Genomic DNA, 26368 nt, shown 5'->3' with positions numbered 1-26368 from the left:
AAGAAAGAAAAAGATAAAAAATAAAAAAAATCGATTTCAGAAAAAGCCATAAAAAAAAATTAAAAGAAGATGGCAAAAGATGACATATAGTTGTTAAATTAACTTGTAATAATGTCGATGCAACAAGAACGATATCTGAAGACTAGTGGACTCTCATGTCTTGTTTCAGCATGTGTAGGTAAATCTAATTTGTCATATCATAATTTGGAACTTGAGTTTTGTGAACCTCGGGATTAAGCATCGATCCCGATCTTATGTAAACCTGAGGATAAATTTGATTACTACTTTTGATATCCCGTGGTGGCCATACTTAGGAATAATGATCTTTTAATGGTCTTCAAATGGATATCAAGATCAAGCGTTCCAAGTTCTATGGTACTGCAAACACGTTCTTATCTCAGAATTGACGTTTAAACTCTGCCCCCTGAACCTTGGTGTTTTCCGATTTTAGAAAGAAGAAATTGACCCTTATTACTTACCTAACTGTCCATTTGGTCAATTATAGGGACAGGCCGGCTATGTAAGGTAGTTGAACTGAGTATGCAGTGTTATGGACAAATTTTTTAGGATTCATTTGAGACATAAAAAAAACACTTTTAAGATTTGTAAATCCTGAGTTTGGGCGTAAAGTCGACATTTAAAGTCGAACTTTTGGGTGGATAGGTTTTAGAATTATATTTTTTTAATTATTAAATAACGACGACAAAAAATGTGAACAAAATTCTTAAGTAAACTAATTAGATGTTAAGGAACAGGTTGAGAAAATTAAAATTAATCTTATCGAAAATAAGTAATCTTATTGAATTATTAGTTTCTATAATCTCTAATTATTCACAAATATTTTCTGCAGATTTTCTGAAATTTTTATTGAAAAGAGGACATATGAAGAATTTGTAGGAATTGGCGAATAAATTCATAGAAAATCAGAAATTCAATATAATGATGAAAACGAAATAATTGATTCTAGCATTGATTTATTGGCAAATTTCTTTAGAGAAATATGTTCCTAAACATCCAATAAGTTTACTATAGAATTTTTACTTTATTTTTCGTTGTCGTTATTTAATGATTAAAAAAAAAACGATTCTGAAAACGTACCCACCCAAATTCATGATTTTGAACGTCGACTGTGCACTTTCAAACTCGGTAATTATATATCGTGGAAACGTTTTAAATGAATCCTTAAGAATTTTTCCACAACACTGCATACCCAGGTTAACTACCTTACATAGCCGGTCTGTTCCTTTAAGTAAATAATCATATTTTCTGTTATATTTGTGGCAGTCTTTTTTATTCATTATTCATAGTATTTTAGACGAATTATTTTTAAAATTTGCTGTTTTTATTATGAAAGCGCGTAACAATTTTGTTTTTATAAAAAAAAAATATAATGTTTTTCTCCATTGAGATTATATGTGATTTGTGATAAGTGATTGCATTGAAAAAAATTAACCGGATCTGGATAAGTACTTAACAATTTCATTCTTTTCAAAAAATCATTTAAAAATCTATTTTATTCAATCTCTTTGGGTTAGGTATGAGAACTACAGTGGAACTGAGAAATGAAGCATTTGTTACAGGCAAGGTAAACAATATCTGATACTTGTATCCCTTTTTTTGGGTGGTGGTATGTGGGGGGGGGGGATGCTGTAGTAGTTTCTCGTTTCTCGTGTTGCGAAATTGAGATGTTTTTAGCTTCCATTATTTATCAATCGTTGGTCCGTTCAATAACCTTGAGGGCTTTATAATGATTTTAAAGGTTTGTAGCTTTAATTCAAATTTGAAGACTTTAATAGCACATCATAATATCCTAACTGCAAAAATTGCAAAAGTTTGGGTCGGAAGCTTTGTTTGCGAGCCGCAAGCTCTATGCTTGAGCCGCAGTGACTAGATGAAAATTTAGGTTGTGCAAAGTGATGGATTTATGAACATAACCTTAGAGGAGGTGGAGATGTTGGATCCGAGAGGTTCAATCCTTAAATTCTCTTCATTCTTCATCCCAAACCGTCTTATCAGGTAGCTATTCATTCTTCATCCCAAANGCTATTCATTAAACACAAACATGACAATTCACCTCATTCATTCCATTTTTCATGGCCAACATACAGTGGTCAGCGGATAAAATTAAGGCGACTGTTTTTTCTATTAAGTTTATTTCCAATTACAAGTTCACAATAAACATTACAGGAATCTTGTAATTAGCAGCTTCTCTTTGTTTCCATGTTTCCATCTTTATAATGTGTATCCCAGCTGTTTGAAATCAAAATTGAAAAAGAAAGTCGTTTTCATTGTATTGATTAAACGAAAACGACGACGAGTACGCTTGTTTGCATAATATTGATTTTACAGTGATAACCAGAAAACTCCGAAATAGGAAGACGACTTTATAGAAATACTTATGTGTATTGATGGTATTACAAAGTAAATTATTTTACTAGACACTTATTAAATCACTAATTAAATAAAATGTGTTTGTTTACACTGAACACTTTCTGTGTCCCAGACTTATTGTACTCTTTAAAGTCATAACTTAAGCCTAAAAGTCGTTTTCCAATTTCAGAGTTTTCTGGTAATCACTGAATTCTTAATCAAAAGACAATGTTCTGATAGTTCTAAGTTAGTGGTTTAAAAACAATATTAAGGAAGAACTTAAAAATTCGTCAAGAGCAAAAAGCCAGGAGTACTAGTTCCAAACATCATATCATTTACACCTATCTTCAGACCTGATTTAGTATATTCATCTCGGGTTTGGGGAGTGGGAGGAGGACACCCTCAGAGTCAAATTTGATATGATTTTGGTTTTAAACTACGTTGTACATTTTAACATTTTTTTTATTCGGTGATGTTCACTGGATGCCATTGCATTCTGTGGTCTTTAATTTTTTAAGAAATTATTTATAACATAGCTGGCCAACGGCAAGACCAAATTGGCTGACATTTTTTTAAAGAAAATCGATGGGTGCCCGTAGGGTCACAAAATTTTCTTTTGCATGTTCGATTTTTTATTTAATTCCACGGGCAACGCCGGGCACTTCAAATTAATTATTAAATTATTAATAACTTATAACTGTAATTTTGTTCTGTCCAGGTTTGTTCAAATCCCAGAGAGTATTGATATGATCAAAGCACTCGAGGACCAAACTAAGCAATTGACAGGTCAGGATTACAATTCATCATAAATGTTAGATTTTCCATTCACTTTCCCTTTTTATTTTAGCACAAGAGATTGTTAACTTGAAAGTACTTTATTAACTTTTTACCTTCTTTTCATGCTTTAAAAAAAAATTTTGATTGAAATTTTATCTTCAATGCTGAAAAAATCATATTAAATATTTTCACAGTCTTTATATCTCATTTTTTAATTGGATGTGTTAAAGTTATAAAATTAAGAAAAAAATTAAGATTTTCATATTTTTCCTGTTATAACAGTTCAATAGATGACTCGATACAAAATTCTCTATCTTCTCCAAGCCCCAAGTTAGAGAGGAAATGTGGTGCCCCTTTCCAAAATTTAAAATTATCTGAACTGACCCTTTAATATACAGGACGAGGCCGTGGACGAGGACGAGGACATGGAGGAGATATCTCTAAACAGAGGCAGAAAATCCTCGACAAAAAGGAACGACGTAGACAAGAGGATATCAGGTGGGAGGAAGGTGTATCTTTCGACCTAAGCACATCCGCTATACTATACGTCTGACCTACTTGCACATGGTTTTACAAATGCTAATTGATCATATGGCAGTAGCGCTTGGCCCCCTTGCTTATCTTCGCCGCAGCGCTCGGTCAAGAAATGGTCCTAATTTAACCCTTAAATAGTAAAGGTTGTTCCATGAAACATCACAGTATAGCACGACGACTTGAACGTCGTCTCTGATTTTTTATATAATTTGCTACATTAATTGTCAACCTAGTTTTAAAATTAAAATTGAGAGCTAATAATCACGGAATACTACTATTCTTGGAATTTTCAAAATGTGGTCTGCGTTTTTTGTGCTTTCAATATAACCCGAGATATGAAGAAATGCTTAGTGGGACACCCTGTACAGTGTACATTATAAACAATTGTCGTAGATCGGACATTGCAGTAGTTCGAAAAGTTTTTGCCGTTGGCCGGAAAACTAGTTGGTCAGAAGTTCAGTATGTCGCGTATAGAAGATTTAACATTACCAGTGGGAGATATTAAAATTACTTATTTTCTAAGAACATTATCCCTTATTATGAATTCCTATACATGACTATTGACTAATGAGGATGTAACTCTTTCAAAGTGATAACATTAATTTACGTAGTCGTTTAATCTTCATTCAGTAACCACTAGAATAGAAACCTTATTTCCCATATTCAAGGGGTGAACTTGAACGTATACTATAAATTGTATCACATCCTATTCCCACGATTTTCAATGTTTAATTTAGATTCGCTTTTCAAGTTTAATAGATGAATATATTGTTCTAAAACTTGGTAATCGCATATTCAATGACCATTGTTATCCATGGAATACGATCTCTTTTATATTTCAATATGATGTGGGACACCCTGTATTTTCAGGAATGCCATGAAGATGAGAACTGCTGGCGGCAAAATGGAGAAATGAGAAATATTAATATTTCATATCTCAGAAAATTCATTCTGAATAAAAATATTAAATCTTCACTGTTTCAGATGTAATATGGCTTCTGTTTCAATACTGTTCATAATTTTATGTTTATTGAACTTTAACTTCCTTTGTGCACAGGTAAATTTTAGGATTAACTAAGGGAGTGACTGCCCAAAGAAGAGGAGTGTCGATGATATATTGAAAATAAAGTATATTCTCGAACAGAAAATAATTACAATTAAGGTCCCTAGTAGTTTTATTTCTAAAATTTCCGCTGATTTTACATTTTTATTGGGACCTCTTTGAATCCATGTTTTGAATGTTTCAGTTACCACAAAATTAGGGGTGTATAATGTATATTACTTCTGAGAAAGAAAAAGGTTCTTTAACCAGGTCCCCCTGAGACTTTTTTATTTAGACTAGCTGGTGTCCGGTGTTGCCTGTGAAATTTTAAAAATTAAATTTTTTAATTGAATCTAGAAGAAAGTTTTTTTTTTTGAGTTTTTTTTTGTCATGCAACCCGCGGGTTGCCCCAAAAATGGTCTGCAAATTTGGTCCAGCCGTTTGGCCAGCAATAGGAAACGTATATATATGATCGAAGAGCTTTATTAGCTATGCGACATTGGAGAGATATTTTCTTTCCAAAAATAGATTTTTATCGAACGAAATTTGAACGTAAACTTTGCGATAATGTCGAGAATACATCAAAATTCGCGAAAAATTTTGGTGAATTTCGTTCAACAAACCCTTATATCTAGCTAAGAGAATATTGAAGAAGTACTTTTTTCCAAGTTAACTGTTCGTCAAATTTGCATTTCAAAGAACAATAATTTTGTCAAGTAGAATTATATAAAGTGTTGGAAGATAATAATTTTAAAAATCATATTTGGTTTCAGACAAAATACTTTAACCTTGCAAGGGGGGAGGGGTTAAATCTTCCTTTCTTAAACTCCATATACAGATAGTCGTGAATTATGTCATAAAACAGTGTTTTTGTTTTGGATCCTATTTTTTCTATTCTAATCAGTGGCGTAAATAAGGGTTTTTTTTGGGGTTATTTAACCCCCCCCCTAAAATCCTGGGGGTAATTAAACCCTCCTAGAATTCTGGGGGATACCCCACCTCCCTAGAATCCTGGGGCCCCTAGAATTTGTTTTTAAAAAAAGGTTGATTTTAAAATTGAATATCTTTAAAATTTGCACAAATGTGCAGATACTTCAAACTTTGAATTATTTTGGTAAAATATTCTAAGTTTGAAATATCAAAGGTTTACACTACTCGTCATTTTTTTCTATTCCATCCAAAAATAATCCGAATGTTTTTAAAAGTTTGTTCAATGCAAAACAATTGTGCACTGTAGTAATTGAATTCCATACAATACAACTAAGTGCTCTGCAAAGATTGTTGGTTATTTAATATATATTGTAAAAATACTTAATCTAATGTGGACAGAGACAGCCATGGGAAGGGGTTAGCTTAGCTTAGCTTCTTTATCTAAATTTTAAAATGTATTCACTACAAAACATTTTAGTCTGAATGTTTTCTCTTTTTTTCCTTTAATCACATAGATCTATGCGTAGGACAAAGCTGATATTGAAGTCCTTGATGCCGGCGAAAGTACCACAGATGATTATTCTGACGAAGTTGCTAATTCGCCTGAAAACAAAGAAGAAAAGGTGAAATTTCTAGCTATGTTACTGTTATTGTTTAGGTACACAGGGAGAGGGGGACTCCTCTAGCGTCTTCAAACAGTAAATTACACTAATAAAATAGTGTCAAATTGTGAAAAAAAAAATATTTTGTTCTTTAAAAATAAGATAAAATTTCAGTATTTTATTCTTAAGAAAATAGTCTCTCGCGCTTGTATTTTCAGTTTACTGTGAATAACTTTTTCACGCATTTTTTTGTTTTTTTCTTCTTAAACTCTTGAGACTTTAAAGTCGTGCAATTTTACAGCAACGAAAAGCGCGAAAAATGACACACATCTGCATTGTTCAATGTTAAGAAATGAGTGTAGTGCTTTTTTCAAAATAATGCGTGTAGTTAAAGGGAGTATTTGATTTGATAAGTACATCGTATATTAAAAAAAATATTTAAATGAAATTTAAAATTTTATACGATTGCATCTTATTGAATTCGTTATTTATAAGTTGTAATATCAGAGACCGAACTTAAAGAATTGGAGCCGCAGCTTAAATTTAAGCAACGGCTCAAATATGATTGGTTCCACTTAAAATTGTTTTCAACTCATAAGAGTTAAGCCTGGGCTCAATTGAACATGGTTTTTAGGGGATTTGAGACGCGATTTAAATTCATTAAATTATAACACTGAATGATTAATTTATAATTTAATTAAATTTTTTTACGATCTGAGTGGAACAATGCAACTATGTGAATATATCTGGACGCTACGCTCTCGGGTATAAGACGTTTTTAACCGTTTTTTTCCTTATGACGCAACAGATCAAAGTAAGATTAGTAGCGATTGATATCGAATTCAATTCTATATCAGCCTATACTCCCTTTCATTTTTCGCGAACACTCCCTTTAACAAACTTAATTTTGTTAATTTATTAAGGGTTTATTCCAGGATGAAGTATCCCTGAGTTTAGCGGAACATTTGAGAAAAGATCCTCAAATCCTTCAATTCTTTAAACCTAGGACTGAAATTAATTTTAATCCAGAAAAAAATATTAGTTTTAACGATTCATCCAATTAAATAGGAGCATTGAATCTAGCTTAACCGGTTAATCCTGGAAAAGATTTTACTACGTTTGGTATTATTTTTTATTGCCATAAAGACGTCAATTCAAATGAATCTTAAATTTATAGAGTGACTTGTCTGTTTCACAATTGAAATTGAAATTATTGAAAAATAAATCTTTTTTCTTAGGGGGGGGGAGAGAGAGAGAGAGGTTCTTGAGCATTTAAAGGGATCATTTACTTAATTGGATAATTTGTGGTTAAACTAAATAGCCTATTAGCTATTCATTATTTTCGTCTTTGTATAAATGTGTTCATTTGTCAAATCATGTTTAAAAACGAAAAACGTTAATTTCTTACTCATTCTAAAATCAAAAGTTTTATATTTTACTTATACTGGCTGATGCATGATTTCATTGAAATTTGATAATTTTAGATTTTATTGAGCTGTTGTTACTGAAAAACGTTTAAATAGTGTCTACGGAAAGGTATCATACCTTTGTGCTGGAATTTTGAGCGATAAATCGGCTTTTTCTCCGGTCATAAATATTTTGAAAAGTAAGACAGATAACAATGAATAGCTAAATAGCTTAACATGAAATAACCCAAGTATGTTAAAGATTCTGAACAGATAGATTTGCAAAGATTAAATTCTAAAATTATACAATTGGTCTTTCTGTAGTGCTCTAAAGAATGTCGTCAACAACCCTGAATCCTTGAGTATCCTGCCCAGAAAAGTTCTAGGTAAATCATCAGGGGTGTATATTTTCCTAAAATATATTTTTTCTCCTCCCCCCCCCTTTTTCCCCAGAAGTGATATTACAGGGTGGCCAACATGTACGTGGTTTTTAAATTTTTAGTAAAAAATGTACGGATTGTACAGGTGTACGGATAATGTTTCAAATTCTACGGATTTTCAGGATTTTAAGCCCAGAAAACATAGATTTTTTCAATTTCACTAAATAAATAGTTAATTTTTGCATGAAAATTTTCTTTAAAAAAGCCGACAAAATGAAGTTTAATTTATTATCTTCATTTCGAATTATATTAAGTTGACTGTTACTTCAATTGACAATCAAAATTCATTCTTTTATCTTTTCGAGAATATCTTCCAAAAGTGTTCATTCGAGAAAATGTTCCGGAAATACATGGTGTTACACAAAAAAACTTTGGAGTACTGAGGGAAAAATTTTCGTTTAATTTTTTCATTAATCAAGTTGTCATTGAAACGCTAAAAATTTCATTTATTTCCAGGTGCAAATTTTTTCATTCTATGTCTCACAGTTTCTTTTTTTGTTAAACCACTTTGTAGTTTTTTTTTTTCTATCAGATTTAGATAAAATATTGTTGATGAAAACACGAACTGTGGAATGTACCGTTTTATAAAAAAAGCTAATTTTTCTTTTTTTTTATTTTTTAAAAGCCAGTTTTATTTTGAGATTGCTCCAGCTCAAAAATAATTATCGATTCTTCAAAATTTATTTGAAAAAGAAACCTCAGATTATCAGTTCACTTTTTATAAATCCAAATAAAACTGTTAATTTTTTCATAGTTTAAGAACAATCAAAAATAGATTGTGAAAAATTTAAAACTTAAAACTCCTGGCAATCTCTTAAACTCAAAGAAGTATTGTAACATAAATAGTAAATAGTGTGAGGCCCAGAAAGATGAGCGCAGTCACTTCCTGAACTTTAAATTTCTATTTTTCATTTAAAATTCAGATAAATCTGTAGTTGAAAAATTACCCGAAAAAAAAGCACAACGAGTCGGACTTTAAAAAGTTAAAACCAATCAAACTTGGTTTCCTTGTCAAGTTATACAGTATGCACGGCCTAATAAACATGAGAATTAAAGGTCAAAGATTACTTAGATAATACACATGGCTATTCGTTATTGCTAAATAAAGAGTTTTAAGCTTAAACAAATAAGGAAGCCCAACCGAATTTAAAAATAAAACAAACATCTTTATCATCGGTACACTGTACACTGTACAGTGCTAGTACAGTCATTTTTGTTTCAGATAAGATTTGAAGGAATGTGTTCGAATGTAAGCAAGGTCAACCTTTGCTTACATACGGACACAAAGGAGGATGTATGATTATAGAAATGAGAAATTAATTTTTTTAGCTTTTATGTTTTTTTTAATTTAGGATGTTTTCCTCTTAACTTATTTTTTTTTTTTTTTTGTATGGACTGTTCGGATTTTTCTCAAAGTTTTTGCCACCCTAGATATATGCTTGCCACAATATTTCTAGGGTTTTATTCGCTAGATTGGGGAAATTAATGAATTTATTTGGTAAAACGTATCGAAAAGATTGGATAAAGCTTCCTATTAATGTCCAAATAACCATCAATGGATAACCATGGAACGTGGAAATTTACTCACGACTTCAAGATTGTTTTTGTTAAGAATAAGCACTGTAATACCTTAAAAAAATCTTTAATATAAAAACATCTGCTTTAGTATATTTTATTTTTATATATATACAGTATTTTGTATAACTGTATGATGTGTCTGTAATATTTCTGCAAGATTAACAAAGGTTCATAAATATAAATCATGATTTATCATATATGAAATCGTCACTCAATTCTCGTGTATAAATTCGAGTGTTATTGTCAAAATATAGAAATAACTATTAAGAAGGAGGAGAAATGTTTAAATATCTTCAAAATATCTTGAATGTTGATTCAAATATTATTCCCTTTAAATTGATATTTTATACATTGCTTTTTAAAGAAGAATAGTATGAAGTTCTAAATGCAATATTCTCTATTTTATATAGAATAGGTATGATAATTATTTACACTACTGTACACGGAAGCTAAAAGGACTGTTTGAGTTATTTCAAGTGACCCTACATAAAAAGAGAGCAATGCCCAATGTTACCATGGTACCCTTAAACCTCTGTGTGTTCGTCAAGCACAGAGATATGTGTGTTTAAACTTATCGAAACCCGCTTGTTATCAGCTGCAACTTCAAGTGTTATCAGCTGCAACTTCAAGTGTGCGCTGTGTTGAGTTTGTTGTATATCGGACAGTGCTCTCTTTGCCATGAATCGTCATTCAAAACTACGTTGACAGTCCCTTTATGGGAATCTAAACTTAGTAATACCAACCATTAGTCTCTACTCATAGTATAATCATTATGATTGGTGGAGTCTGGCCTAAACACATGACGTTATTAATTTTACAATTGTTTAATTTCTGTTAATTTTTATTTCGAATTTGTAATAAGAATTGTTTTCTAGATGAAATAATCAATGACCCGATATTCTCCGTGACACTTCCTGTCAGCTCTCTTAAAAAAATCACGAAGCTTCTCAGTGTTATGAGTGATTCCAACGAGTTAGGTAAACCCTAATAAAAGGGGGGGGGGGGTTTAGGTTGTTGGCATTTTTTATTAAGCCATTATAGGATTGTGTTTAACTATTTTACCGTAATCAATAAAAACAAATGATAAACAAGCCGAAACGTAGAAATATTTGAACATTAGTTGTAATTTCTTTAAAATGTATTCCTTGGGGGAGGGTTCTGAATCCCCTTGGACATTATAGATCTAATTTTTCAATGGGGGGAGGGGCTTTCGCCTTAGCCCCCAAAGCCCCCCTCCTCACCCACTGTATTTTATACGCCTCTGAATACAACCGTGGAGGGAAAAAGAAAATGATGTATGTTATTATTGTTATTATATTGTTATTATTAAGAAAAATTTATTTTAATTTCATAGTTTTTTTTTGTTACTTATTCTTGTTATTCATGTCCCTGAAAAATTGTCAATTTCGTTTTAAAATCTTTTCAACGTTTCTAAAGCTTCTTGGAAAACATTTTACTAATATGCAATATTGGGAGAATGATTCTATTTAAAGTGTTTACAGTATACACTTTACATTTTCGACAACTTTGTAAATTTGAATTGGAGTATTTAAAAGTCATGTTATTTTTTCCGATTTTTCAGAATTATGATTTTCTAAAAGTTTTACATTGTTACAAATATTTAGTTTGAAAATGTGAACATTATACATTCTATTGTCTATATTAGATGAAGAGGATTATGATTATGATGTAGATCTAGGAGATAGCTCAGATACAATTACTTCATTTATTGGGTAAAAAAAGTTCAAACGAAACTTTTTAATTTTTTAGTTTCCCTATAGAATTGACTATAAAGATGTTGTTGAAACTCCAGGGGTGTATATAGTTCAGAATTAAAACACTCCCTCCCCCCCCCCAAAAAAAAAATGTTTTTAATGATTTAGGGAGGGAAAAAAACGAAAAATTTACATCAAAATGCTAGTTTTTTTCCATTCTTTGTGATACTTTTTACCTTAAAGTTTCTCCTAAAAATTATTTTTTTTCCGTAATGAGTTTCATGTCAGCCTTGTGTTGGGTCCCCTTTAACCTGTCCAAGTAACGTAGCAAGGACAAATATCACACTTTGTCTTATTTTTCTTTTTAATCTCTGTAGCACAAATCCGTTTTTGATATAGGAACCACTTTATAAAATTTCAATTTTCTGAGAGAAAAATAATTATATCTGATTTATCATTAATTTATCAGACAAAGAATTAAAAGGTACTGTTGTGAATCGAACTTGCCACACTTGATTAATGGGTCACTTGATCACAACGAAATCGTTAATTTAATGAACTTGAACTAAATTGTTAAAACCAAATTATTCAATGAGTCTCAACAATCTTTCTTCATTTTTTTACACAAACAAAATATCTATAAAATTTAAACACACAAAATATCTATAAAAAAATAAATTTTCCTTAACGTAATTGTCTGGTCTGTTAAGAAGTGTTATCATTTTTATGATCGACAATCGACATGATCGATCAATTATAATGCAATCTTAATTTTATTCAGAGATTTAAGTCCGGAGTTCCTGAAAGGGATTGATCCCGATATTATTGTTGAGTACTTTGAGAATGCTTCTCCAACTGATCTTAAGGAATCAAAACAAACCAATCAAAATTTTTCATTTTCTTGTGAATTATTTACTTTGTAGAAAAATATGTTTGAAATTTTTTTGGTCAACTGTTACATGGTAAGATAACTAAAACTTTGTTTTTGCAAATTAGATCAAATAAAGTCCTGATTATTAATTTAGTCACAAAATCTAATATGGCTTAAACGTGTTCATAAGATACCACCTCTTCTAGGGATTTAATCATTTGAGATGAAATGTTTGTTGTCTGATTTAGGCCATCCTTAACAACAGCAGTATAATTGCCAGCTTACCGGCCGAAACTATTGGTTCTCTTCTGGGGAAACTGAATCAGGCAAGACATTAGAGGGAGACTCCGTGAATTACAGTGTTATCCACAAAAGACGAGACTGTAAAGACGACCTGAATATATGACGATCCCAAGGTTAAATAAGATCTTCTACCTTGAATATAGTCTTCTAATGGTTTATTAAATGATCTAGCAAAGAAAGGAGCAAGCTCACAGTTGCTGGGGAATCATGAATTTAGAAGAAACAAATGTGATTTTAAATACACTAAAGCCGTCTCTAAAGTTTTATTCTTTGTGGGTAACCTTTATATGTTCTAGGCAGTGGTCAGGGTTACTGAAATTGTGGATTGAGGATTAGGAACAGGAAATAACATTTAGAATTAAAGGAAGGTTGGAGTATGTTTTAGAAGACACTGAAGATCGTAATGAAATTACAAATAATAAAGGGTAGGTAGAGAATGGTAGAGGGACATCAAGCATAATTTCAAGTATAAACTCTTTATACAAATACCTGATTCACAACAGTACCTTTAAAACTTTTGTCTGATTAAGCCTGAATTAGATATGTTTATAATTTTACGAAATATTTGTTTTTATTGTGGTTTCTTTACTCGCGTATTTCTACTGCAAGAAAAAAAGGAACTACAAGAAATAAACAGTTTTAAATCTAGAAAACAACTATATTTTCCTCATTATTGTTCAGATAACAACTATATTTTCCACATTATTGTTCAGATAATGGTGTAAAGGATACCTTTGTGAATCGAGCATTGCCATCTTTGTATTGAGTATCACTTGAAATTACGCTTACAGAGCCCGCGATTTAAAAGCTTCGGCTCGAGTCGTATTTCCTTAAACCAAACTTTAAGACCCAACTCTAACGACAGCTTGTGTCACGTGATTGACAGCTGCAAGATATTTGGCTCGACTTAAGGAGTTAAACCCAATGAAAATAAAACCGACCTTGATTGATTTTAGTGGGGAATAAGGCTCAATGTTGCGTCTTGTTCTCATAAAAACTGGGAATGCGCCAATTCCTACCATGAAAATCCGCCAAATAGAATATTAAACCGGTTCTGAAACTCTCAAAATATGACGATCTCAAGGTTAAATAAGATCTTCTACCTTGAATATAGTCTTCTAATGGTTTATAAAATGATCTAGCAAAGAAAGAAGCAAGTTCACAGTTGCTGAAAATCGTGAATTTAGAAGAAACAAATGTGATTATAAATTCACTACAGCTGTCTCTGAAGTCTCAGTCTTTGTGGGTAACCTTTTTATGTTCTAGACGGTGGTCAGGGTTACTGAAATTGTGGATTGAGGATTAGGAACAGGAAATAACATTTAGAATTAAAGGAAGGTTGGGGTATGTTTTAGAAGACACTGAAGAACGTAATGAAATTACAAATAGTGAAGGGTAGGTAGAGAATGTTAAAGGGACATCAAGCATAATTTCAAGGATAAACTCTTGATACAAATACCTGATTCACAATGGTATCTTTAAAAGTTTTGTCTGATTAAGCCTGAATTAGATATTCATGTTTATAATTTTACGAAATATTTGTTTTTACTGCATGAAAAAAAATAGGAACTACCAGAAATAAACAGTTTTAAATCTAGAAAACAACTATATTTTCCACATTATTGTTCAGATAGTGGTGTAAAGGATACCTTTGTGAATCGAGCATTGCCATCTTTGTATTGAGTATCACTTGAAATTACGATTACAGAGCCCGCGATTTAAATTCTTCGGCTCGAGTCGTAATTCCTTAAACCAAACTTTAAGACCCAATCTTCGACCCAACTCTAACGACAGCTTGTGTCACGTGATTGACAGCTGCAATATATTCGGCTCGACTTAAGGAGTTAAGCCCAATGAAAATAAAACCGACCTTGGTTGGTTTTAGTCAATGTTGCGTCTTGTTCTCATAAAAACTGGGAATGCGCCAATTCCTACCATGAAAATCCGCCAAATAGAGTTTTAAACCGGTTTTTTTAATTCAACTCTGTGGAAAATAAGATGCAGCTTGAATCCGAAAGCTCAAGTCGTAAATAAGACTCAACTACAGCTTAGACCCGAGCCGTATTTCCCCGAGATTTCTAAATGCTTAAGTTTTCAATGCAGGATTTAACTATTTTTAAATATGAGTATTCTAATTTACAAAAATCATTTTTACGTTTGTCCACAGAACCCATGAAAACAAAACATATTAGGAAAGTTTCTTTTTTAAATTACAGTTTCAGTTTCTTTTGAAAAACAGATATTTTAAGCTGAGTTAAGGTTTAGACACTTTTATGATTATTATATATATTTTAAGATTTTATATAAAAGTTTAAATTTCAAATTTTTGATCTCAAGAATATTAAGATTAAATAAACTCAAATTTTTGATCCTAAAAATAAATAGATTACATTTTAAGCTACAAGGATTAAAACTTATAAAAGGTTAAATTCAGTTTTAGATAATGCTTAATCCTATTTTAACTGAATAAATCAGAAAGAATTGGTCCAAAGTGTTAAATTTTTTGAATTTTCTACCTTACTTTAGGCTAAAAATCAGGCTTAAAAAACCTGTGCAATGCCTATCTATATTTATACCCGCCCAGTCATTAGATTTTAACTTTTTTTAGCTCTGGGCATAAGGAAGCAGATTGTACAAGTTTTGCGAATAAATTTAATTTGATTTGATTTGATTTGATTTGATTTGATTTGATTTGATTTGATTTGATTTGATTTGATTTGATTTGATTTGATTTGATTTGATTTGATTTGAGCTAAATAAGTGGATTTTGCAATAAATACTAGGAGTTTTCATTAATTTTTTCATTTTTTTGGTTTAATAGGATTTGCTGCTCCAGCTGCTGCAGAGCTCTGCAGTTAGTGATCTTTATAATTCCACGGCTGTAAACCTAACTCAGGTTAATTTTCTATATTTACTGCGTAACTTAGATAGTTATAGATCGATGAGCCAGAAATTTGGCTTTTAGAAATAATTTTTTTAAATTTTATTTTTGCAATTTTGTTAAGAGCTTATGATGTAACCAAAAATTCACCATTTTACAATTTTTATCATTGTCACAAAGAAAACTATGTTTTTTGATGCATGCGAAAACAATTTGTCATGTACACTGCTTTAAACTCAGTTACAATTATTGTTATTTTTTTATAATGGCTTCACAGAAAATGCGATACAAACGAAACCAACAACTCATTAAGGGTTGGTAAAAGACATTATATTTAATCAAAATTGATTGATTGGTGGTAATTATTTATAACTACTTTACAGGGAAGGGAATTTTACTGTACCAAGGATTCCCAATACTTATTGGTCAAGGGAATTGGTGGTTAAGTAAATCTTTAAAATTCCGGAAAAAGTATGATAAAAATGAAAATGTGCGAATTTTTTCGTAGCAGTTTTGCAGAGTGCGGTGGGTGGTAATTTTACTTAATTTTCACAAGGAGCGTTAAATAATGTAATGTCCCATGGTTAAGAGTATCATTTGTCACAAAAAGGCTTTACAATTCCTGTCCAGATTGAACGGGAAAGATTACGTGTGTGGCAAATAGATGTTGCTTCCCATATAGTGAATCAAGTTGATGCATCAGTTCTAACAGCACTCCCTGAGTTTATAGGTAACTAGCAGAAGTGTAATAAATATTGTTGTAACACGATATTCTGTAAACCTGAACTATGTTGTACATTAATAACTATCCATGTTTGTAAACTTCTACATAAAACTCATTATTTGAACTGCGTTTCAAATGAATATGTAGCATGATTAGTTTAATCATGTGATATCTAATGACGTATATGTTAATTATGTCTAGTTTAACTGTGCAAATACGTCCATGATTATCTTAATTTTGTGATATAGATAATGAGGTAGGAATTATAATTATGTCTATTAACTTTAACTTATAAGATATAAACCTCAAATACATCAGTTGATATAGAGACTCTGCTTTCATTCATGTGAGAAAATAATTTGGTTCTAGTTAAAACATACAAACTGGTATCGCGCCCATTGGTTTGGAGTTGATAGAATATGAGCTAGTGTCCAGTTGACATCGATAGCTCATGAGATATTGCCCGTTGGTTTGGCATTGATCAATTAATAGCTAATGTCCTTGTTGACATCAATAGGTGAAGAGATCTCGTCCATTGGTTTGGCATTGATAGAATATGAGCTAGTGTCTGGTTAAAGTAATAGACATAATTATAATTCCTACGTCATTATCTATAACACATGATTAAGATAATCATGTTACGTATTTGCACAGTTAAACTAGACATAATTAAGATATACGTCATTAGATATCACATGATTAAACTAATCATGCTACATATTCACTTGAACTGCGCTTAAATAGATACTTCTGAGAAATCATCCATAGAGATACAGTCAACTATGAAAGTTCTGCTTTGAAATTTAACATCTAATTGTTATTATTTTATAAGGAACAGCCTTACTTACAAGTAGCTCATATCTCTCAATAAACATTTAAATAAATTTGTACCATTTGTAAAACTGTTATAATCGATTCATTTATCATGAATCCCATTTCTAGTTAAAATTAATATTAGTTTTTATTTGATAAATCTAAATGAATACAAAAAGCTTATTACTATTATATGACATTTAAAAACATTATTATTCATGTTTATTTCAAGCAATATTGGGTTGCAGCTTTGACTAAAATATAAGGTTCCCAAATTGTAATAACAAGGTTCTCAGAAGTTGAAACTTAATATTTTTTGTTCAAAATTGAAATTCTTCTTGACATCACGGAACGTCCAAGAAGAATTGACCCATTAGATAATTATGGAAATAATTTAAAGCCATTTGACAGAGTAGGTTCTTAATCATGCAGTTCGAGGGAGGGAAAGCCACCTCCCCTGTCAGCTTTCAAACCTTATTTATCTATGTGCGGCACTGGGTGTCCTCGTAAGGCTTCTGATCCACCCCCCAAATATACTTCTGGGAATGTTTTTCCATTTATAATCGTCAATTTCTACATAAAACGGGTCTAATTCGATTATTTAAGCATGCTACTCCATCCATTGTATCCTTAATATCCATAATATGTTTTCTTCCTTTTTGACAATCAAAGTTCGGACAGGGAAAATGTTGTAGATTTTGTTTGATCCCCATATTGCTTCTGAACCTGGATGTTTGGAAGTAATATTGGGATCCTTCTGTTTGTAGACGAAATGCTAAGAAATTATATTAAGTTTAACTGTAATCTTACCTTCAGATTGAAAGAAATGGAAATAAGATTGACCTCGACAATCGACCTGTTCTTGTGTGCAAAATATATTTGTCCTGTATTGTAGTGTAAAGGGCTCAGTTTCATTCGCCATAATACTTTTGCCATTAATACTTTTGCCATAATACTTTTGCCATAATACATTTGTCATAAATAACACTTGCCATAAATTACACTTGCCATAATGATTACACTTGCAATAATTACACTTGCCAAAATTAAAATTAAATTTGGTAAGAATTAACAGACATATATATGTATATACCTTTTTTAATTACAAATTAAATACAAATTACAAATTTAATTCAGAGACAGTTCGAATTTAGGTTCGAAATCTGTTTTAAAACAATGAGAAAACTAAAGTTGGAAATTTTTTAAAATTAGAAAATTATGACAAAAGTAATTATAGAAAGTGTTATCATGGCAAGTGTTACCATTATGTCAAGTGTAACTTATGGCAAGTGTTACTTATGGTAAAGGTATTATGGCAAAAGTATTATGGCAAATGAAACTGAGCCATGTAAAGTGTCAAGTTACTTTTGTTGAATTCGTGAGAAATTTTCTGTCTGTTATTAAGCTGCGACTTCCTTGCCTGCCTAGCTAGCCTGGGAAATCATAGCAAAATTACAGCTAGATGATGTCTTAAAATCCAACATTTATTTATTCTTTAGTTCGGAGTCAGTTGTCCAATATGAAGGCTTTAAGTGCATTGCTTAACAATCCTTCAAAACTGGAAGCTCTGGTGGAAAGATATGGAACCTTGCTTGATGAGGTATAATTGCTTATTTATCTTGAAACTCCAGGATGATCATTCTAGGTAATAATGTCAAAGTGATTAATTTAAAACACCTGAAAATTAAAACCGAAGTTAAAATGTTACTTGCTAAGGTTTTTGTCACTTACTCAGCATAGACGAATGGCCAATTTCTTATTTATTTAACCATAGGTACAACTATAGGTCGTATCTATCTATCTACACCACTCTGGTAAAGCGTAACCATAGTGTGACTATGGTTCTACCTTTTGTAGAACGTCTAAGAAATTGGCCAATAGACATACAGGGTGTCCCACATCATATTAGACCGTCAACAGGTCTAAATTGCGATTTTCGGGACTAATAAGAAATTTTAATTAGAATAAATCAATTTGAAAAATAACATAAGGCTTATATAATAATTTTCTTGCGGAAAATGATAAGTTTTTCGAGTATTAAGGGTTTATTTTGTCGTTAAAGATTAGAGATAATCTAATATGATATGGGACGCTCTGTACATAATGTGGGTTGATAGTCCTAAGCCCAAACTTTTCAGAAGAAATTCGTCTGCTGTACATTATTCGGAATGCATAACGGAAACAAAAAAGCTTTAATAATTGAAAAATTTTGAGGATTTAGTGTTTTTTGAGTAGATAACAAAATATGAAGAAAGTGCTCCGGATTTTAGGAAAGAACACAAGTCAAGATAATATCTATGAGGAATGGGTGCAATTAGCATTGCTTAGGATCAATTTTGTTTTGATGCGGATCCTTACTCTGGATCCGGCCATCCATATTCAGGTTCTGAACATTTCTTTACAGAGAGTGTCTGGCATATCTACATGGTACAGTGGTAGGCAATTAAAGCAATACATTGCAGACGACTTTTTACTTAAAGGGAGTGTTCGCGAAAAATGAAAGGGGGTATAGGCTTAATGCGTTAAAAAAGCGCTTTTGATCGCTACTAATCTTAATTCTATCTGTTGCGTCTATAAGGAGAAAAGTGTTAAAAACGACTAATACCGAAGAAAGTAGTGTCCATACAAATTCAGAAAGATGCAACATGCGATTTAGACCGTAAAAATATCTATTTAATTTTAAACAAATCATTCAGATATTACAACCTATGGTCATCGATTATTATCTTTCGCCACATTTGTATATGGTTGATTTTTCATAATATGTTTTGATTTTATTTTTTTAAATAATATTTGGCTTGCAACTTGTTTTCGAACATTCCTGGAAAATATGAAAATGTCGTCTTCATTACCAAAAATTCTTGAAACAGGAATAAATGTTTTTATAAGTAACTCTCAGATCATAACAATTAAACATATTATGAAAAATCAACTATATACAAATGTGGCGAAAGATAATCGATGACTATAGGTTGTAATATCTGAATGATTTGTTTGAAATTAAATTGATTTTTTTTACGGTCTATGTCGTATGTTGCATCTTTCTTATAGGTTGTAATATCTGAATGATTTGTTTGAAATTAAATTGATTTTTTTACGGTCTATGTCGTATGTTGCACTTTCAGCTCAACTACCATGTCTAAACACTTCCTTAAAGATGTAATGAATGATATTAAGATTTGTGTTTTGAGAGCAAAAATGACTTTTTAGCAAGCTTAGGTTGATATTTTGCCCCTTGGACCTGGTTCAGTGTATCCACATATTTTTGCAGCTCTGAATCCGGATCCAGGGAGCCAAAATGTATTAGATACAACAGATCTGGATCCTGGTCCAGGGAGCCTAATTGTTCTGGATCCAATAGATCCGGATCCGGATGCAGGAAGCCAAAATTTTGTCGATCCAATAGATCTGGGTTTGGATCCAGGAAGCCAAAATGTTGCGGATTCGACCGATCCAGATCCTAAGCACTGCACTGGTGCACAGGTCCTTGAATATCTTGGATTATATATTTTTATTGTTAAGATCTCTCCTGAAACTGTTGTTGGTTTGGCTAGACAAGATAAAACATTGCTTGGTAAAATTCCAACCAAAGTTTTTATAAAACTTGCAACATGTGACGTAGTCAGGTAAAATTTGGCCAATATCTTAAAGGGACTGTAGGTGTAATTTCAAGTCGTCCTCCATTGGGAGAGTGGCGAGTTAGATTCACCACAGTACTTTTTGATAATTGTGGAATACTTGTATTGCAAGCCGTTTAATATTAAAGAAGTATTCAAACTTAATCTCCAGAAGTCACAGAAAAAAATTATTTACATTCAATTTTTTAAAAACCGCTTCGGACATTCAATGCTCGGTATTTTCAAGGTAAACATGTGATGTCAGCTGGGTTGAGTTTAAATTCGGGCAATTCGAACACTATTTAAAAGACTTAACACACTGAGTGTTTTGTCAGGTTTTAAACCTTTGCCCTTAGACAATTTAAACTATTGTAAATCGGGAATGGGGGATCTCTTAAAATTATGTATACAGTCCCTTTAAATCCTCGTGATAACCAGTAAACAGTAAAATGAAAATCGTCTTCGTTTTATCTTTTTATTAGAAATGTACAATTATTTGCAAAAACTCTTCAGCTGGAAACCCTGCTTAAAATGTTGTATGTTACGTGTAATTTGAGTTACTGCTGAAAGACGTTTGTTAAATGATTTATATGCATACCCAAGTACATCGAACACAAGGCAACCTACCATCGAAAAAGATTAACTTTCTAGCTGATAGTACGTCTCAGCAATCTTTTGCCTCTGCTTTTAATATTATTAAAACTTGCATTAATATATTTATATGAAACTTTTAAATATTAGCGGACGAAAATTTAGGCTTTAATGCCAGATGGGAACTTTACATGATTGCTGTATAACAATAGAGGGGGGTGTCAATATGTATGTATGTAAATTTCTATTGCAATTCAAAAATTCTTCCTAAGAAAATGTTCCTGGACTGCTAAATTATTAAAAGCAGACTGGGTCTGTTCCAATATAATTCATGTGTAGAGCTTTGTCAAGTCATCAAGTTTTTTTTTTGTTAGAATCTTCTTGCATATATTCGTTTACTACCAAAGTTTGATATCTGAATATAAATTATGTATGTAGAGGTTTAAGTGCTGAGTTCAGTGCATCCCAATTGGTTTCCAACATGACGGACAAATTTGTGGAGCTCCTTCTAAACAAACCAGAGATCATTGATTGTGTTTCAGGTCAATTATAACCCTTCCAAATTCAGTAATTAAAAGCTAAGTCTTGTTTTGTGCGTATCCAAATGATCTTGTAATTCCAAAAGAAAATGTTCATATTTTTTTGTTGCATTTTTAAAAAATAAATTTCATTTTTTTTTGGATTTACATTTCTTAATTATCCTTTAATCCTTTTAATCCAAGATAAGAACTTTCCCGAATAAAACAAAACTTATTAAAATTTTATTTTATTTTTATTGTTAATGCAGAATATCTTTAAGCCAAAAAAGTGTTTAACAGAAATTTATAAATTAATCCTTCTGAATCCCAATTGTTTGAGTAAAAAGGACCGATTTCATTGTCAATGAAATATTATAGAGAGAGAAGGTGATTTTTGAGAATAGGTGTGGAGAAAAAAAATTATTAACATTTCTCCGAAATAAGAATGATGATTTTCTATTGTAGATTTCTTGTATTTATTAATGTTCAGAAGAAGTTGTTATTAAAAGCCATTCATTTTGGCAAACAAAAAATCATGTTTATAAAGCTGTAGAACTGCAACATGAGACAATTTGGAAACTTAGTCATCAATTTTTTAGACAGCCTTGACTGTAAAGTTTCGCTGCCCCCTGGCCTTTGGGTTTACATCACCAACTCGCTTATGCTTTTTTGTAGCTCTAGACATTTATACTTTAAAAATGTAATGAGCTTGTTTCTATCCTTTGTTAAAAAGGGGTAATAGGCAAAACACTGTTAGATTTTTTTGCAGCGACACGAAACTAAAAAGAATTGTCAGTGTTAACACATTAATAAATATAATTTTTTTAATCGAATTTTCCTATCGTTTTTTCCTATTGTTTTGAAATGATTCGGTAGACAAACCAAGCACTTGAATTTCTTGTTTTTATTTAAAACAAACAGGAGAAGTTTTAAATAAATTCTAGCTAAGTCTGTGTTGTAGAAAGCCGCAAGTTGCTTTCTAGCAATGCCAGTGCAACAAGATTTAGATTTTTTTACAGTAAACCCCAATTTTCTTTATAATAAATACATTGCTAGCTAAATGGGAAAAAACCTGGGTTTTTTAAAAAGAAAACCAGCCCAGTGGGTTTTTTTGGTTTTACTGTTTTTTTTTGGGTTTTATTGTTTTTTTTGGGGGAGGGGGGGGGCTTTTTTGTGTGTTTTTTTAATTTCAAAGTATTTGAAGCCTACTAAATTCATACTAATTCATAATAATAAGACTATTTTAGGCATAGGTGTGCTTTGAAATATAATAAAGTTGTTATGATAATAGGGTATAATCATAACAAATACTCTTCAAATACAATAAATAATAACACCTCCCCTCTTCATAGGGGGCCTTTATATGGGGAATACTGCAATTTTAGATATTATAGTTCTATGAATTTCAGACTACTTATATTTTCTCACTTGGATACTTAAGAATGATGAAGGGATTTTATATCCTTATTCTATCGCAACATATTTTGAAAACTCCTGAGAGAAGAATATATGTGTCAATTTTAGTTCTGTAAAATTGGGTGTTTTTTTTTTGGTGGTTTTTTTCATGCCAACCCTGTTACCAAGCAAAACATAATTTAATAAGTTTTTTATAACTGTCATTGATTGCTGCCGCTTAAACCCTAGATAAAATACTTTGTTTATTAACCTTGGTTAAATACAGAAGTAAACCTCCCTGATTTTGTGAGAAGAGGATTTCAAGATGCTGTTCAATTGGATTTGAAGGATCCTCAAGTAAGTCTTGATTAATATCAGAGGCAGAATTCAAGGAATGGATTTAATTAGACCAACTCATTTAAATGTGTCTGTTCTTTAAGTACAGTTTAATCCACAACTCGAAATCTAAAGAATTTATAAAATGTCATTTTATAAATCTACTGATACTGGAATGCTGCAAATATTTAGTGTTTTAGTTATATAATTATATGGAGCTCTTTACAACTGTTCTCAAATATTTTATGGCGATTTATTTATTTTGAAATTACTGAGATTTAGGTATAATAGTCAAGACGACATTTTATAGATTCTTTCGTTGTCTCCAAACTTCTGGGTTCAACTGTATGATTTTTATTCCTTATATCTTGTAACTTGATGGTGTAAACCTTTTCTTCTTTGTCAGTTCATTTCTTTGATTTCTTATAGAAAAAAATGAGGAAATATTTTTCAAAAATCCCCTAAAAACTAAAATATTAATATAGTTTTTAAAAAAAAAACAATAATATTTTAAACAAAAGAAAACAAAAAATAGTTGGAGTTCATTTGTTTGATTTTTAATAGAAAAAAATGGGAACATTTCTTTAAATCCCCTAAAGACTAAAATAAATGTAATTCTGAATAAAAAATAATAATATTTTATACAAAAAATAATTTCAGAAGAAGAAGGATGAGACCCTGAATAAGTTAACCCAGTCTCTTCTCTCTGTACCTGAAGAGATCTTGATCAAGCTGGCAGGGAATATGGAAATCCAGGCACATTAATTCACTGCTATCATATTCTCAGCTCTAAACATTTTAAAAAGCATGTTGTTCTGTTAAGTGAACGTAGCTAGAATACATTTTTAGAAGTAAAACCAACCAACTTTTTTATTTATTTTAATTATTTAACTGACTTAGATGTATATAAAAAGCAAGAACATATTTCAAGAGCTTTATTCAGAGCAAGGTTGACCAAATCTGAAAAAAAAATTACATTTAGTGCTACTATTCTAGACATTTTGATATTAACATTTTTTAACTACCCTTTATCTTGTTTTGGTTTTTATCAAATAATAATCATTTATTCATAAAGAACGTTGTTATCAGCTACAAAAAAAAATAGTTTTTAAAACAAGTAATTTATCAGGATTTTAATTAATCACTTCTATCATTTCATTTTCTAATTGTATTGAGATCTTCCTGATTTAGCTGTTTATTTGTGAGAAAAGGAAGTGTTACCAGACATGGTCATAGTCCAGATGATAAACCAGAAACCGAAACTAGGTTAGTTTTAATGTAGATCAGTTTGATTTTGATAAACTAATATATTATGTAGTTAATGCTTTAATAATGAATGTAAAAAACTAAAGAAAAAATAAGATAATGCTAATTTTCTAGGGGGGGGGGGGGCATTTAAGTTGTATCTTTTTCTTCCAGTTATTTATCAAAAGGCTGTTAAAGTAATTTAAAGTGACATTCCATTTTCAACTATGCATGTCTGATTCAAAGCTGTAACCTGAAAACTTTTATCTATGTGACAAAGAAAGTTTTTATTCTTATGAACTCTGGCAACTTCCTTGATTTAGAATAACAGGATATCTTAATCAGCCAGGAGCAGGAAGAAAGCTGTTCAGGGTATTGCTGTGACTTGGAAATGCCACTTTTAAAAAGGGGTTAACTTGAAGTTTCTTCTTTAGTCCTTTTTAATAATGTATTTTTAGTGTCAATGCTGCCAAAGAATGTGATACTAAAAATTGCGAAATCCAAACCATGGCTAACAGGTAATATTCATTTTACAATTTTCTTTAAAAGATGGTCCCCACATCAAGAAAGAAAAAAAATCCGATAATTTTCTTAATCAAAGTCAAACTGTGCCCTTCGAGTGTTTTTTTTTGTTTCGGCATTTTGATAGAAAAAAAATACACAAAAAATCAGATTTATCTGTGGAACACTTTTTTAAAATCATTTTTTTTGATTTATCGTAAAAATCAAGTACATTTTCAAGTCTGAAGGCTTCATCCAGTTTATTCTGTGTTTTTCCCCATATATTTTTTAAACCAGGTCCTAAAATTTTGGTCCTTTTCTTAAAAAATAATTAGATATATTGTAACATATAATCAGAGCAGTACCAGGCAGTCAGGCAATTGACTTAGGGCTTTGATTTTGATTACAACATGTCTTTAGAGAAAAATCTCGAAACCTCATGCAGCCTATGGTAAATAAAAATATCGAAAAAATTTAAAGAAAGCTGAATAAAGTCTTGAAACGTTTAACTTTGGACCTGAAAATTCACTTGATTTCTATCATTTCTTAAAAATGGTTGTTCTCACAAAGGCCAGGGCTCAACATAGTTATTTCTAATTTTGGTGTTCTATTGTCTATTAGCCTACCAATGATGTCTGAATTGACGGATCTAAAATGCTAAGCTAAAAATCTGAAAATGGGCCCTTCATCTTTGTTTTACCATTCCGCAACCTTTATTTGGATTAAAAACTGAGTTAAATTTGGGTGTATCATTTATTTTAAATCAAAGTTCTTAGTCTTACAAAATTTGGACTTGGCCTTTATAATGTACACTTGTTAATGTATGTAAACCAGGAATGTTTTCGATGACGGCTGTTCTTATGTTCGCTCAGAGGCAGGACGTGTTCATGGNCCGCTTGTACACTGCGCATATTATTCTGTATATGCACTGTTCACTGTAACTACTTAAAAAGATGATTTCCGCTTGTACAGTGTACACTGCGCATATTATTTTCTATATGCACTTTACACTGTGACTTCTTTAAAAAATGATAACCGCTTGTACACTGCGCATATTATTCTGTATATGCACTGTTCACTGTAACTACTTAAAAAGATGATAACCGCTTGTACAGTGTACACTGCGCATATTATTCTGTATATGCTCTGTACACTGTGACTTCTTAAAAAGATGATAAC

The 26368-nt window shown here is 31.3% G+C and overlaps 2 protein-coding genes across 2 annotated transcripts; both read left to right on the top strand.

Annotated features, from left to right (window-relative positions):
- LOC111708128 (U7 snRNA-associated Sm-like protein LSm10) lies at positions 1 to 4666 on the top strand. The gene is made up of 6 exons (XM_023481401.1): positions 1 to 178; positions 1536 to 1585; positions 1904 to 2016; positions 3089 to 3156; positions 3546 to 3645; positions 4552 to 4666. Exons 1-6 carry the CDS (start codon positions 112 to 114, stop codon positions 4595 to 4597), a joined length of 444 nt encoding a protein of 147 aa, XP_023337169.1. The 5' UTR covers positions 1 to 111; the 3' UTR covers positions 4598 to 4666.
- Positions 4642 to 26130, top strand: LOC111708109 (uncharacterized). Its single transcript, XM_023481375.1, has 18 exons — positions 4642 to 4738; positions 6181 to 6276; positions 7191 to 7261; positions 7986 to 8047; positions 10555 to 10656; positions 11346 to 11412; positions 12176 to 12260; positions 12514 to 12591; positions 15390 to 15464; positions 16080 to 16179; positions 18486 to 18586; positions 20509 to 20612; positions 21633 to 21736; positions 23394 to 23464; positions 24104 to 24199; positions 24655 to 24709; positions 25147 to 25206; positions 26024 to 26130. Exons 1-18 carry the CDS (start codon positions 4673 to 4675, stop codon positions 26128 to 26130), a joined length of 1500 nt encoding a protein of 499 aa, XP_023337143.1. The 5' UTR covers positions 4642 to 4672.
- The last annotated feature ends 238 nt before the right edge of the window (positions 26131 to 26368 follow it).

The sequence above is a fragment of the Eurytemora carolleeae genome, unplaced genomic scaffold, assembly GCF_000591075.1.
Source record: "Eurytemora carolleeae unplaced genomic scaffold, Eaff_2.0 scaffold816, whole genome shotgun sequence".
NCBI classification, from domain to species: domain Eukaryota; kingdom Metazoa; phylum Arthropoda; class Copepoda; order Calanoida; family Temoridae; genus Eurytemora; species Eurytemora carolleeae.
Note: the sequence above shows the minus strand (reverse complement) of the source record. Positions and strands in the feature narration are given on the sequence as shown.